Below are 16,193 nucleotides of genomic sequence, written 5' to 3'. Positions count from 1 at the left end.
GTTATATTGATTCCCTGCGCTGTTAGGCTGTCGCAATAAACTTATATGGTCATGTTGCAGATTTTTTTCTGCTGACTGTACATTGATGATATTAAGAGGTGTGTAAGGGCACTTAATTTTACTGTTCAGAAACATGCCCGCAATAATGAAACCTCTCAACAGTGAATGAAAGAAAAAACTCTGATATTTCTTTAATTTCTCTTTAGACAAAGTTTGAATATCCGTATGTTGAATGTGATTAAATTATTTTGAATATTGTTGCACATTACAACATATATTGAAAAGATAGAAGGCACGTCGTTTGATTATTAGCCCTTCTTTTAAGTTAACCTTAAAAATAGGTATTACTCTTTAACCCTTCGAGCCGGGAGTTAAATACCCATCAGGCGCTGCGAGAGGCGGTAATTTTAAATAACCAAAACAGCAATTTTTACACAATGTCACAAAATGGATCATATCTTAAAAACTAATTGCTCAATTACAATGAAAATTGTAGGACTTGTAAATGAAACTTCACACTACGCAAATCTATATAAGTAATAGCATTTGTACTGTAATAACGGAAATAATTATAAAAATTTAAAAAAAAAAAAAAAAAAAAACTTACATGATGCACTTACAAAATACTACTTCTGTTTTGTTTTCCTGTTAGTTTAGAAGTCCAACTTCGTGTGGTACAGTTTGGAAACCCAACAGATGACAGCACATTGCAATCTATTTTAGAGTGACATGCATTTTCGTTCATGTGGGAAAATAACAGATGGTAGAATATGCATTATTTCATCACTACTGCACGGGACGTATCCGTGTATGCCGAACCACCTTTAGAAGCACTATGAGAGTCCGTACACGTGTACGTCGAACCGGCTTGAAGATTTGTTTGTTCTGCAGTAAACTGTTGTGTACTTGTCCGTTAAATTAGCAAATAGAATTTGCAAACTTTCTGATTATAATACCAACAGAATTATGTAGTAATATAGATATTTTCTTTTTTTTTCAGCCAGTGCAGATGTGGGGTTTGCTATCTACGATAGGTACGCAGCAGAACAGATGGGTCCTCCAGTGTCGTATGTGGCGCATTTAACTGGTGCACTTGCAGGCCTCACTATTGGTCTCCTGGTGCTGAAGAACTTCGAACAGAAACTCCACGAACAACTCATGTGGTGGGTTGCTCTAGGTGTTTATGCTGCCTGCACCATATTTGCAATATTGTTTAACGTATTTAATCCTTATCCATGATAAAACAGATTGTATGAGTGACTTGAAAGCTAGGAAAATATTTATATATATATATTGCTAAAATATATACATCTACTCGTCTAGTGAATGCGACAGAACAGTGTATCATCTATGGTCTGCTGATTTTTTTTTTTTTAAAAAAAAAACAAACTTCAATCTTATCCTAGTTTTTGTCACTCAAGAACTTTCGAGTGTTTGCGCGTGTATGTGTGTCGAAAGAGTGTACATATTAATATATAAATATGCATATATACATGCTTTCTGCCCAGTGGACAGAACTAGTGAAATCCCATGAACAAATTTTGAAGAACTTTTTTTTTCTTCTTTGCGGAAATAAGAAAGAAAAAAAAAACCTCCCCCGATATACCAAAGACTGAACGACTATTCGAGAAGACAAGAAGAAATCATTTGTTATTCTTCCTTGTATTCAGTGCTACCAACATATCACAGTGGCCTTTTCTACCACCACAAGAAGGCTTTCCCCCCTTCCAACACGAAACAACAAAAGGAAAACCCAGAGGTAGAAAAAAAAAAGACTTATTTGTACGTGCTTTTGTGTTTGCGACAAATAATTCAGCATGTTTTCGCCACTTTTTTTTTTTTAAAAAAAAAAAAACTTTTTGCTTATATTGAAGCTAGTCATGAAATATGCTTAATAATAATAATAATAATAATAATAATCATTATTATTATCACTATTGTAAAGAGAATTAATTACTATTAAATCGTAATGAATGATAAAGTAACTTTTTTTTTTTTATTTCGGTGGAAAGAAGTAAGGTAACCACTAGCATTGTTAATATTGTTGGTAAAAATAACTACAATAACAAACATAAGAGGACAAAACCAGAGAAAAGCTGTGGTATCAGGCAGCATAGTTTGCTTGAGTTGTTATTTGAGAAAAAAAAAAAAATATTATATTGTAATCGTGTTTCTTTTGTTTCTTGTCAGTAAATAGATACCAAAGAGAAATTATGTGTTTTGTGCGTCTGTGTGAGTTTGTGTTATCGCGATGGGTATGCTTGTGTGCGAATGTATGAATGTTTATATATATATATAATGTTTTAGTAACATGTTAATACTTTCTGAATCGTTTAATAATATACCTAATAAGCTAATATTAATTAAAAAAGTGACTAGTGTTAATTAAGAAACAGAAACAGCATTAATGCTTTATCTATATGTATATTGTAACAAATTATGTGACAAAGAAAAATCTTGCATATATGGAAGAATATCCCATAGAAGATTATTTTAGCTATAGAGAAATTTACACATACCTGTTAGAGAATTTTCTTTCTTATTCCCCACTTGAATTCCTTTGTAGAAGGTTTTACACCATTATTTATATTGTGTGCGCATACATATTTAAGTTTGGTTCATAATTGGTGATTGGTACACAAATCTTATAGAGCTAAATATGTACGCTGTATTAAATTCAGTTTGTTTTTTCGGTGCAGAATGGTTCATAATATTTGCTAGTCTAAAATGTTCATGGACATAATAATTCAAGAATTTCCTAATGTTCATTATAAAAATGCAATGCCTATTCTACTAAGTGAAGAATCAAATTTAAAAAGTTACACTACAAGAATATACAAGTAATATATATGGATTATGAACATATTTTTAAGTTTGTGTTACATCCATCTCTGTAATACTGTATTGGCTCCTTTCTCACCTTCTTCTGAAAATAGTACCGGTTTCATGTGCATAATCTCAACCTAATTACTATAATTACTATGTTATGCTTAATTAAATATGCTCAAACATATTTACTTAGTTTTACTTTAAGGTATTTGTACCATGTAACTAAAACCAACTCCCTTATAGAAATTCTGTAACATGTCAAGTTCATAAATATGAGGCTATCTTACAACCAAGCCTTGTAAAACATTCAGAAATACAGGTTTAGCATAAATGATTCATTCATTTTTGAAAAGGCTATATTTTCACAACTATTACGTACACACATAAAAGATATATGAAAAGAATGAAGTTTGTACTGTCTGGCAGCACGAGTCCATCATCTTTCCGATTGGGTGTGGCAGTGTGCAGTGTGACAGTACGAGCTTAGTACCTGTCAAAAATCGAGGGAAAGCAAGAAAAAAGGTTTTTGTGTGCTTGAATATGCCAGATGTTCGTCTGTTATAGCTGTGCAAGAGAGCGTGGAAAAGAACCGTCATGTAAACAAAGCATTTTGCGGTGGTATCGACAATTCAAGGACAATAGTTGTTTGTGTAAAGGGAAAAGCATCTGGCTTCCCAGATCTCCTAATTTAATGCCCTGCGATTTCTTCCTGTGCGGGTACGTTAAGGACCTTGTTTATGTACCACCACTACCGCAATCCTTAGTCGAGCTCAAAGAATGCATTAGTGCTGCAGTGCAGACAATTGACAGAACTATGCTACAAAATATATGGAATGAGCTCGAGTAACGTCTGGACGTGTGTCGTGTCACCAAAGGGGCACGTATTGGTGAACATTTGTAGAGGGCGTACAAACTTGGTGGGTTTATGGTTCTTTTCATATGTCTTTCATGTGTGTGCGTGTAATACTTTTGAAAATATAGCCTTTTCAAAATGAATGAGTCATTTATGCTAGCCCTGTATAAGGTTATGTTATTTATTAGGACACGTTATATCAAGTCAATACGATAGTAATTATGTACATTCTTTAATTTGTAGCCAGGAAATGGTTTTTGGTGGTATTGTTTGTTGAGATACGTAACAAGTTCTTATAAAAAATTCGAAACAAATTTCAATATATTGAATTTGGAAAAAAAGAAATGCTAAAAATATTTTTCATTATTAGTATTGGTTACCTTGTTCCAATGTACTTGTTCCAATGAAATATAAACAAAACAATACTTGATGGCCAAAGTTGCTTTAATTGGGAGATTACTTTGTTTAATCACTGGTTAAAATATATTTTATATCTATATGTTATTGTTAATAGCTTTGGAACAAATGAACTAATTGTAGGACGGTTTGCGATGTTTTTAGAAAATTATTCTCTCTTTAAGTCAAAACCAACAACACTGAAATTACTTCATTTGTTTTAAAGTTATTCACTGAAGAACATGTATGAACTGGGTAGTTATTTTTTATTGTTAAGAGTACGAGTTCGGAAATTCAGAAATTCAAGTTCAAATATATAGGGTGTCCCACTTAAAACCGGCACGCCTCACTTTCGTTTTGGTGTTCATATATAAATGAGTGTTGATTCCATTCGTTATCAGGTTAATACAGTTGGCTACACTGAAATATTGTTGAATTGAGTTGAGTTCGACAGTTTAAAAGTAATTGTCGTGAAAATGTTGTGGAGAAATGGTGCAGTTGGCAATTAAATGCTAAATTGATATTGTGGATTTTTATATAAAGACAGGCTCCGTTAAAGAGATTGAAAAAAAACGTTTGTTGCGAAATACTCGGGTATCAAATCTCCCACAACCAGTACACTTCAAGGTCTGTATAAGAAATAGAGGACTATAGAATTACAACGTGTTTCTCAGAATATGTTATCACGAGCGCAGCGATGCTTGGATGTTGATGCTGGTGGCTGCTACGTGCAGCAGTTGTTATAAACCGGAAAGTTTTACACAGGAAGTTTATACGTTGTAATAATATATTATCACATGCTTTGTAAGTCTGTAACTTGAGATATTTACATATGAAGTAATGTAAAATGTCTTTTGCGCGAAAGGCAGATAGACAGAGAGTCGTACCGGTTTTATGTGGGATACCCTCTATTTACAGAATTTAATTTTTCTTAAAGTACTGCGAAATTTTGTGTTCATTAAATATCGTCTGAAAATATTTACATTAAACTTGACGCTAGTTTTTAAAGAGTAAACCATTCTGCATAGAAATACTTTCTGTAAAACACATCAATGTTCCGTGGTCACTGAAGTTATAATAGCATAATATGTATATTTTATTTTCAGTTAGTAAAACTTGAACACAGGCTTATGTAAAAGGGCAAAATTTTAATGTCTTTTTTTCGTTAAAACCATTTCTACAATTAAGAAAACTATTGATAGGATTACAAAAAAAACTGATAGAAAAGGCTGATGTGGTATTTATAAATAATATTAGTACATAAGAATGTTACTAACATTCTCTTACTAGCATACTAAGCTTAGCGTTGAGAGAATGTTCCTATATATATCTATCTATAATCTATTGTGTGTTGTTTCTTTTTTCCCCCCTCGGTAGAAAGATTTCCATATTGAATTACCTCATTGATGTGTGGCAGTTTAATTGAATGGCATAATTCCTCGTTGGAAAAAAATATATATTAACATTATGGGTCACAAAACATTGTACTCTACAAAAAATGCCATTACCATGTTTCATATGAGACTGTCATATGTTATTTTATTATTAACGTGCTATGTACTACTGCCAGTATAGAAATAAAAACTGCACTCCTGGTTGTGTTCCAATTCCATATTCTGTACACACAGAGAAGAATATGTTCATGCTAAACTAGTACGTCAATCCAAGACTTTAGTATGTTATTTTCATATAAGACTATAGATTTCAAGAAGTTGTAATATCTCTACAATATATCGGAAAGAAATTTCCCGCGAGTGAAGTAATCCATTATCTGTGTTATCTGTCTCTTCGAAAACGGACAGTGGATAATTTATTATCCATTATCCGTATATTTGACTATCTCTAGAACTCTTACCATTTTAAGTTATAAACATGTTTCCAGTCTCCTCTTGAAACCAATTTTGTATTTATTTAATAAAAGTTGTTTTGGAAAATTCGTGTACGCAGCATACACAACGCGGAATTCGACAACATGCAAGAGAACTTTTTGTCTTCTTTTGATGTCATGAATCCGGAATTTGTGCACATCTTTCAAGTTCATCCTGTATAATATAGATTTGGAAAACTATTAATACGAACTGCATTGACCATTTTCTCTCTCAAACAGTTATTTTTCCTAAGAAATTTCAAGATTATCTGTAGGTCTATGGCTTCTTGATATCAGCTGGCATTTACATGTGCAATTTTATTTTATTTTATTTTATTTTTTTTTTTTTTTTTTAATTAAGTCCTGTAAATATACCAAAGTCTTGGTTTGGGGTGATAATACCGGTATTTATATCTATTCCAAATAATAAAAAACCCAAGGAAAGCTCAGGCATTAAAAGAAAGAAATGTTGCCCCTTTGTTTTAAGGTAGTGTTTATAATATATATAAATAGACAATTTAGAAGTGTACATATTTATATATTTTTACTAGTTTCTGTTACGTATAACAACTTTTTTTTTCGTTTTTTTGGAAGAATTTATTTGTCAGTCTACCGTTTTGTCTTTAATCCATTTCTTACTTCTTGTATTCTTAAAAAAGTAAGAAGAAAAAAGATTGTCCTAAGATTCATGAAACACACACTTTTAATAAATAGTTACTGTGTATAATGGTTACAATGATATAATATGCATCCTAATTGATGGATATGTAAGTAGTTCAAAAGCTTTGTTCTCTAGAAAGTACCCTTCGCAAATAACTTCTGAATGAATAGAGGGATTTCCAGTACAGCTTTGCGTAAATTAAAGATAACAATTTTCTTTTAGTATAGTGAAAATTATATTTTAACTGGTCAGATCATTTAAAATTTCTTGTGATGAAAGCTGTTTCCTTACAGCAACACAACTTTCCGACGTGACAGAACCTCGTCGCAAATTCACAAGCGCAAGGACATCAATAAATTGCTACGTTTGTACTATACTGTAATAATGTACATATTCGTTGCTGTTGTAAGGGCTCAAAACAACGGCAACGCATATGTATTATAAGGAATATAAATCTGGTACTACTGAATTTTTGTGGTAACTCGTAAAATATCTTTTGTCAGATTGCAAGCAGGGTGTCCCTCCTGATAAAAGCTAACACGATACAGACTCTTGTAATATTTTGAAATATTTCTGAAGATGTCTGTATGTTCTGTTAACTAAACAGAAAAGAAATCAGTAGTAATGTAATATTTGTTGCTACAAGTTGAAACAAGATAATAGAATTTGTTCAAAATTCTTGGAGTAGAAATCCTTTCATTGATAATATGCATTACATTGTAGAATGTCCCTGATATAATCTTTTCAATACCCAAATTTATTATCCCTGCATTTAGGAAATGGTGTTCAGTTACTATTTTTTTATATTTTGGTTCTACTTTCTTATATTTACCGTGAGGAGTCTCTACTTTTCGTGCAAAACGAACGTTGTACAAGCGTGTTACTGTGTATGAGTGTGTGTGTGTGTGTTTAGCGAATGTTAGGATTTCTTTTTTAATCCGGCTACAAAATTAAGAATACGTAAAAAAAAAAAAAAAAAAAAAAAAAAAATACTATACTTTCTATAAAGAAAACTTAGACAAACACTGGAGTAAATCATGTATGTATAGAAGAAAAATGACATTTTTTTAAAGTAAATCTTTCAGTTGTTTTTAAGTAAAAAAAACCTGAGAGATTGTGATTTTGTTTCTTTATTACAAAATACTTGCATTCTATTTAAAAAGAAGTATATTTTCAAATGATTTTGTACTACTTTTATTTATTTATTTTTACTTTCTATCATTTTTTGTTTAACGATTTGTGCAATATATATTCACAGAAGACGACAATTTATGTGTTTTGACGAATACTGATAATTGACTTATCCTTTTCTAATGAGTGCTCTAATTATTGTGGTAAAATACTTATTTTTTAAAAATATATTCTTTTTCTTTTCTTTAAAATGATAGCTGACGTATAAATTTGACTGGCTTTTTTTTTTTTTTTTTTTGTACGTATATCAGCATTTCTATACTTATATACACACATGTATGTATAATTCATACATTTTCCCTCTTTTTTCTCTTTCAAGCTAAGTATTAAGTAGGGATGGTCAATTCCGAAATCCGAAAAGGATAATCGGAAAAATTCCGGAATTCGAAAAATTGCGGGTTTCAAAAAAAATTCCGAAAATTCCCATGTCGGAAAATCCGGAATTTAGAAAATTCCGATTTCGGAAAAAAATCTGGAAATTTTCCGAATTCCGGAATCCCGATTCCGGAAAATTTTGGTCATCCCTAATATTGAGTAATTGTGATAGTAAGAATAACGTGTTATTTTTATGTACCTACAAAACTGTCAGTTATTTCATTTTATTTGTTTGCTTGTTTAAAATCAACGTACAGAAGAATTTGTACTGAGTTTAGAAGAATAAAAATCATCTACTTATTCTGGGTAAGAACTTCGTCAAAATATTTTGGAATTCTAAAACTTGAGTTTTGTTACAAAGAATCAAGATTTAAAGAAAAAGATAAACCTCCTATTGTTTATATTGAAGTTGACAATCTTAATTTTATGTTGAAATAAAAAGCAATGGAAGAAGTAAATCGTCTGAAAAAAATATTTCTACTGTCAGTTAATTGTAGCTCTGGAGACTGAAACACTTTTATATATATACATATATTTATTATAATAAATATTACTTAGGTAATATAATTTAATTAATAATACATAATGCAAGCATTCCTTTTTATTTTGTTTAGATAAACTTGCAGATTCGAAACAATTTTATTTTGTCATGACCACGTTTGCAATGTTAAAATTGTAATTTTTTTTTTCAATAATAATTATCCAGTATTTGCCCTGGTGTAGATTTGATAAATATCTTGACATACCGTATGTTATTAGTTAGGATTGATTGCTTTTCCAATATATTTTTTTTTATTCTAGTCGAAGTATTTACCAGATAGGTTTAAGAATTTTGTTGTTAGTTTACAGTGTTGCCAGATTGCGCTACAAGTATTGGGATTAGGCGATTTTTTAAGTGTCCTCGCTACTAAAATTTCGAATTGGGCGACATGCTACTTTTGGGGCTACTTTTCATTATCTGCAGTCTATAAGTCTTAAGAATACGCTACTTTCTTATTTTAATATATGAAATCACAAATTATTAGTTTTATATAATACAATAAAAATTTCGCTTGTTGAATGTTCTATTCACAATGAAGAATAGTTTTACTAAAACCAATATGCTCGACACTAGTTCAATTCTTGCTTTAGTACTTTTTTAATCTCCAGATTTGACAATGCAAAGACTTTTGTTGACTTTGTGTGCTGTTACAGTATCACTGACCGTGTTGCTTCATTCTCACTTAATGCTTAAGCCAAATAGTTACACATAGCTGTGGGAACGTGAACATCGCAAATGTAATTATGTTACAGTGTTGTTATAGCTGCATTATAATTCATTTTTATGTTTGGGATACAAATAGTTCAAATCCGCTACTATTGGAGCACAACCACGCTACTGTTTAATTTTCAGATCTCACAACACTGGTCATTGAAACAATTATAAAATCGGGTTTAGTATAATGACTATTCAAAATATACTGACCAAATTTGGATAATAATATCATAGTGTGAGGCAAAAGTCAATTTAAGTACCCAAAGAGTGGTATTTACATTAGGTATGCACTCACGTAAACGGTAACCATACTGAACACATTTTTAAATATTCTTCTGGATCATAATTTCATTTATTGTGTGACCTTAGATTAAAATCTTCTGCAGTTGTCAGCAGACAAGTGCATACCCAACTTAAAAAGATTTTTTTTTTTTTGACAAATTAAGAAAAAAAAATAATGATTAATCACAGTTTCCTTCGATGTAGGAAAAACGTAACGTTTCTCATGTTGTCGCGGTGGCTCGGAGGTAAAGCATTCACCTCTATGGCATGGGGTCCTTGGTTCGATCCCAGCTCTCGCCAAGTGAGCTTTCTGGTGGACAAACACCGTGTGCGTGGGTTTTCTCGGGGTTCTCCCACTTTATTCATTCCACCATTTCATTCATTTTTTCTCATGACGGTCTCCTTTAGCCTAGCCGGCATAACTGTGGAACGTAAAACTTAAAAATTTCATTATACTGAAATTAGTCTGAATTAGTTACTAAGTCGTTGGTAAAAGAACATTCATGGAGCGGACATTTTCTTTAATTTAATTAGTTAGTATTGACAGACCTACTATCTTTCCACCATCTAACTCTAGGAAAATCGCAATACTTGCATAAGATAATATTTTAGTATTTCATCCTAGTGACGAGTAATTTAAAAAATTACGTAAAATTAACATTGCAAATGTGAGTCATTAAAGCTCTTCAATCATAATTTGTTCTATTTTGTTTAAGTAATGTTTTGACAGCTAACTAGACATACACATTGCACTATGATGTACAGAACATACCAGAATTTATATGAGTCACTCACATTTTGTATTAATATAGTGCACTGTATTGTTTTTTCTTAAAGTGCAGCGAATCAATGGACGATTATTTAAAAAAAATATATACATATATGTCAAAAGAATTTGAAAAAAAAATCTGTCACAAGACCCATTTTGTTGAAAGTTATGACAATTAATCGCCACCTTCCTAGTATATACATACATTATTGAATTGTGGTGGCATTATGTAAATAGCGAATCTAATTTATTAAAATGACGGACGTTTAAGAAAAAAAAGGAGTCTGTATTATTATTTAATTTCCTTTTACCTGTTTATATACTGATTGTTCCACTCGAACTTGATCCCTGATTTTCGCTTATAAAAATCAAATTGTTGGTTACAATGTAATAGAAATGTGCTACAGATATATCTTGAAGAATGAAAAGCATAATGACGTCATTGAAAACGGCGTCACAATTTCTCTAGTCTTTCAGTGGACATGCACGTGCGCCTGGGCGGTTCTTCCTGTAAATGCCAATCGTTGGATATGCATGTAGGAGGACGTCTTAAGCCACCAGAAGGAACGGAGTAGGAAATGAAAAACAAAGCGCTGGACGTACCAAAGGAGTTGCAGAAAATAGTTTCCGCAAGCACACTTCCAACGTCAGCATGCAACAAAGGATCGTATGCGTATTAGGGTTCTAGTGTTTCCTCCTACTTTCTTCATTCCATCGCTTTATTTATTCCCGTCATCACCATCTCCTTTAGCCTATAGGGCATTACAGTGGGATCTAAAACAGGAAGATTTCATTTTCGATTTACAACAAAAGAATGTCAATTACAAAGATCTTTGGCCAATCAAATCGCCTGACGTACACTGGATTTCTTCCTATAGGGCATGCTGAAAGGAAGGGCCTATTGCAAGACCCATGGAGTGTCAGGGAACTTTAAGACAGCATTGAACAGGAAATTGACGCCATAACTCCAGATGTATTGATGGCCACCTTCTGTAACCTGGAGAGGTTGTGTGGAGGCATGCATTGAAGCTAACAGCGACCAGTTCAAACACTGGTTGTGACTTTTCATACAGCAAGATATGTTTGTAGCGAATTTCGTGGCATTATAACCAATAGTGTGATTTTCATAAACGAAAATCAGGAGCAAAGAGTGAGTCATACGCCCTGAAGAATTGTACTAAGTTTAAAATATATAGTGTATTCTGTATTCTATAGCAATGTACTTTCAAATGCGAAGTATGGCTGTGCGGGGAATGGATTCCGGTCTCTACTACTTGAAACCTAATGACGATACGCTCCTAGGCGTTACATTTCACAAAGGATGGTGGCTAGTCAATGTTCAGTGATGTATTGTCAGCACATCCTACTTCCTGACTTAATTTCTGATTTTATCGCTATCTCTCAATTAAAATAAATCCTCTAATTACGTTTGCAGTTCTATGCGGCACCAAGAGTTCAACCCAAAGCTACGTACATAAACCATTTGGACATACAAGAGGCCTTGTGGTTAAATGTTTAGTGTTCCCGCCTTCATCTTGAGAGGCTAGAGTTTGATTCCTAGTGGGAGCCCTTGTTCACTTAAACTATAGGGTCAGGCCTCATATCCTTGGTGCTGAAGGAAGACATTAAATTAAACGAGACCACTGATGGAACTACTTTCCATAGCAAGGTATAGCAGAATGAGGATACATTGAGATACGATAATACTGTTATTTAAACAAATTTAAATAATTCTGATTTTACTAAATCTGAACCAAAAACATCTTTTTAACAGCATCTTTTTCGTAGGTGTGTGCACAGCAATTTTAACACCCTACTGATTTACATCCTATGAAAATCCTATTTAAAATGTGCAATTTTAAACATTAAAAAAAAAAAAAAATCTAGAATAGTAAGTTACTGGATTTTGGCTTCCTTTTTAATCCGAAGGTCTGTGGACTCTGATTATCCCCAGGCAATGTTAGTTGTATTTACTGTTGAAGTATAAGCTCACCGTACTTCAGGACATAAGTTTATGATGTGTTTAAGTTGTTTGATAACAGTTGTAAACAGTGCTAATTGATTAGAAAAGAGAAGAAGAAGTAGAGCAGACTGAATTTTTGTAGTCTGTGTTAGTTATCGGTTATGTTAGCTTGCATGTCGGAAGTCGTGAAAGGAATATCACGAATGTAATTTTGGTTTAGTTTTTACGCCAATAAAAGAGATACCATTAATCCACAGCTAATTTAAGTACCCGACTTAAATTAGGTTGAAGAATTACCAAGTAAATAGAAAATAAAGCTTTCTTACAAAAGAGGTAAGTCTGAATATTATTTAAATCTTTTTTTTTGACTGCCAAAATTTTTCTGAGCCAATATACTGTACAATATTATCTCAAATATTAATGATATTTGGAACATATTATCCATTATCAGCGCGAACGAACATTTTCACTAAGGACTGAAATTATTTTGGTTTAAGGTGCTAAAGGAAAATTCATTAGGGTTATTGCCATGAGAATATATTTAAAAAGTTAGTTTAGTTTCATAGTGTGTTTCACAGTGCGAAACTGTGGTAGATTTTCAAACTATGCGAATTTAATACTCAAACTTGAAATAGTATATTGTTAGTTACGCACTATCCATGACACTGCATTTACAACAAACCACCGAATTGACTGACTACGTGCAACAACACTGGAGTTATTTAAAAAAAAAAAAAAATGTGTATGGGTCCAATGTAGCACGGATTAAAGGATGTAACTCACTATTATGCCACACTATCAACAAATATTGCATGTCGCACTGTGTTAATTATGAGAACGAGAACGATTAAATTTACATGTGCACATGAACAACCACCTTCTAGATGAAGCATAACTATTCCCACTTACCTGTAAAATTTGCACACAACAAACTATGCCCATTAAACAAATTTTAGTCTTCCCAAGTGTTGAACCCCGGGCAGGTTAATTACAACGAATTTATGGTGTAGTTCTTTGAATACTGCTCACCATTGTCAGCAGTTTACAGATGCAAATTCACACAACAGAAGACTGTTACTTCTTATACATCATGTTGAAGCTTTACGAAAAGATTTCATTTCATCAAAACTTAGCTGAGCAGCCAATGACGTTATTCCTAGGGGAGAAGTGGCAAACAAAACACAAAAACAGAATGTAGATGCATCTTAGCAAATTTAGCCCTACATATCTTTACCAGAACATTTTAATGTTACAGAAATCTAAGAAAATATACAGTAAACAAACCATTACTTGCGTGGCGTAGTCAATTGTAAACAAGGTACTTAAATTGTATTTCGCTTGACAATGAAGTTTCGTGGACCTAGTTCTTTGTTTGTCACTGCACATTAAAAGAAATAAAATCTGAAGTTATGCCACCAGAGAGAGCTGGTCAGGACTGACTTTCATCTACAGGGGGGAAAAAAAAACTGAGGAACAAAATAGACCTCAAAGAAATAATAGTTTTTTTTTTTTTTTTTTTTTTTTTTTGTTAGTTAGTTAGTTAGTTCTATGCTGAAGTACCACGTATTCCAAACTTGCAACTGAATTTACCACTATCACATTTGCAGCTAGACTTGTGAAGGTAACACATGTTTCTACCTTGAAGAACACTGGTTCGACTATTGTGCTGGTTCTCTTTTTGAGACAGATCTTACCTCAAAGTTAGACGAAGAAAAACTCAGGTTAATTACAGGTCTCAAAATCCTCTTGGCCGCTGCCTCCGACGAAAAACGTCCTCATTAGCACAGATTATGCGTGTTCGAAGAGAATTATGTTAATTTGGGCTCTCACTAACTCCAAACTTGGGGAAATTTGAACAAAATCTAGGAGCACTAATTACCAGAACTTCCTAATTTCACTTAACTGATCACTGCAAGCTGATGAATCTCATACTACACACGAAATAACAGTTGAGTGTTACACTTAACATCAATAAAAGATATGCACTACGGATACAGATTGTACATGAGACCACGTGACTCATGTTGCACTTAAATCCATGACAGTCATCTAATTAAGTCTGTTGGACTAACTAACTAACTCACTCTATGGCCTATGGAACCCGGAGGTTCAATGCCGCGTTCACAAAAGCTCTCCACTGACTTCTATCCTTAGCTAACTGCATCCAGTTTCTACTTTGTATTCCAATCTCTGCGAGATCCATCTTAATATTGTCCTCCCATCTTCGCCTAGGTCTTCCTAATGGTCGTTTTCCGATTGGTCTTCCAGTCAAGACTTTGAAAGCGTCTCTACTTTCTTCCATTCTAGCTACATGACCCGCCCACCTAAGCCTCCTAGACTTGACGACCCTAACAATGTTGGGTAAACCATATAAATTATGTAGTTCCTCGTTATGAAGTTTCCGCCATTCCCCATTCCCGTTCCTCTTGGGTCCGGATATTCGTCTCAGGATCTTGTTCTCAAATACTTTCAGTCTATGTTCTTCCCTCAGAGTAAGTGACCATGTTTCGCAACCATACAGAACTACAGGCATGATTATCGTTTTGTATATTTTAAGTTTCAAATTCCTCCTCCAAGTCTGTTGGACAATGAATAAATTGTCTTGTATTCCGCTACTTGTGTATGAGTGATACTGTGCTACATGAAATGCATTATTACGTTGGACACTTAATATGACGATGTTAACGCGTCAACTTTCTTCTCACCAATAAACTAATTGCGAAAAGTCAAGAGGGTGGCATAGCAAAAAAAAAAAAAAAAAAAAAAAAAAAAAAATTGCTTATGTGATTGAAAAGATACTTTCAGATAGGAAAGGTTGCACAGCAACAGCTAACATATGGGATTGACGTAGTTTAAAATCAAAAATAAAATAATTGAAGCTTTATCCTACATTGTTACGACAATCGAAAACAAAACAAAACAAGACCTACAATGGCGAATAAACACAATCTTTAATTAAAATTAGTCACTCAAATTTTAAAACAATAATCAAAACAATCAAAGATGATAATGGGAAATAAGAAAATAGAATAGGACCAAGGGAATATTACTGGAATATCACGGATATAAATAAATCTAAACCATGGTTCATTCTACTCACATGGACCAGATATAAAGTAATTCTACTTTATTTTATTCAACACAGCTTTAACGCCAAATAAAAAGTATCAAATAAATAGATCAGATACAAACTTATGTTGGTGCAAGGAAGATATTTTATCAATAGATCATTTAATATTTGCTTGTGGGAAAACTGATAAAGGAAGATCATACATGTTAGATAAAATCTACAAACCTTATGGATCTTTTTCGATCAAAATTTTATTGGCTAAGAATTACTGGTATATAATACAATCAATCAGAATTCTTACAAATAAATGATATTCAACTAAAAAAAAATCTGATAAAGTATTTAGCGAAAGAGCTCACGGATATAGTCATTAAAATTTAACTTCAATACATTTATAAATTTATACAATCATAGAAACATATTAGACATATCTGTAAATCCATATATGGGAATCTTCACAAAATAAATTACAATCACAAAAATATAATTACAATTATTACTGCTACTACGTAGAGATGTCAAAACAAGAATAAACAATTTGAAACTCTTTCTAAGGATTCTCACTGGACACAATGGAAAGCAAAAATTAAATGAATGTACCGGTAATACTTTTAAACAGAGATTAACCTCAATTTCAACTCATCATAAATAAAAGACAATAGAGGACTTAGCTAATAAGACT

The 16,193-nt window shown here is 32.6% G+C and overlaps 1 protein-coding gene across 3 annotated transcripts in view; it reads left to right on the top strand.

Moving 5' to 3' along the window:
* Positions 1-7,711, top strand: part of stet (rhomboid serine protease stem cell tumor) — a 1,160,693-nt gene extending 1,152,982 nt beyond the window's left edge. For all 3 annotated transcript variants that reach the window (XM_081731925.1, XM_081731927.1, XM_081731926.1), the window contains one exon: positions 1,001-7,711. In XM_081731925.1, coding sequence (XP_081588051.1) covers positions 1,001-1,239 — 239 coding nt within the window. In that variant the 3' untranslated portion in view covers positions 1,240-7,711. The remainder of the gene's footprint in view (positions 1-1,000) is intronic.
* The last annotated feature ends 8,482 nt before the right edge of the window (positions 7,712-16,193 follow it).

The sequence above is a fragment of the Thermobia domestica genome, chromosome 11 (assembly GCF_964235325.1).
Source record: "Thermobia domestica chromosome 11, izTheDome1.hap1.1, whole genome shotgun sequence".
Taxonomy (NCBI): domain Eukaryota; kingdom Metazoa; phylum Arthropoda; class Insecta; order Zygentoma; family Lepismatidae; genus Thermobia; species Thermobia domestica.
The sequence above is the reverse complement of the archived record's forward strand: the minus strand, read 5'-3'. Positions and strand labels throughout refer to the sequence as shown.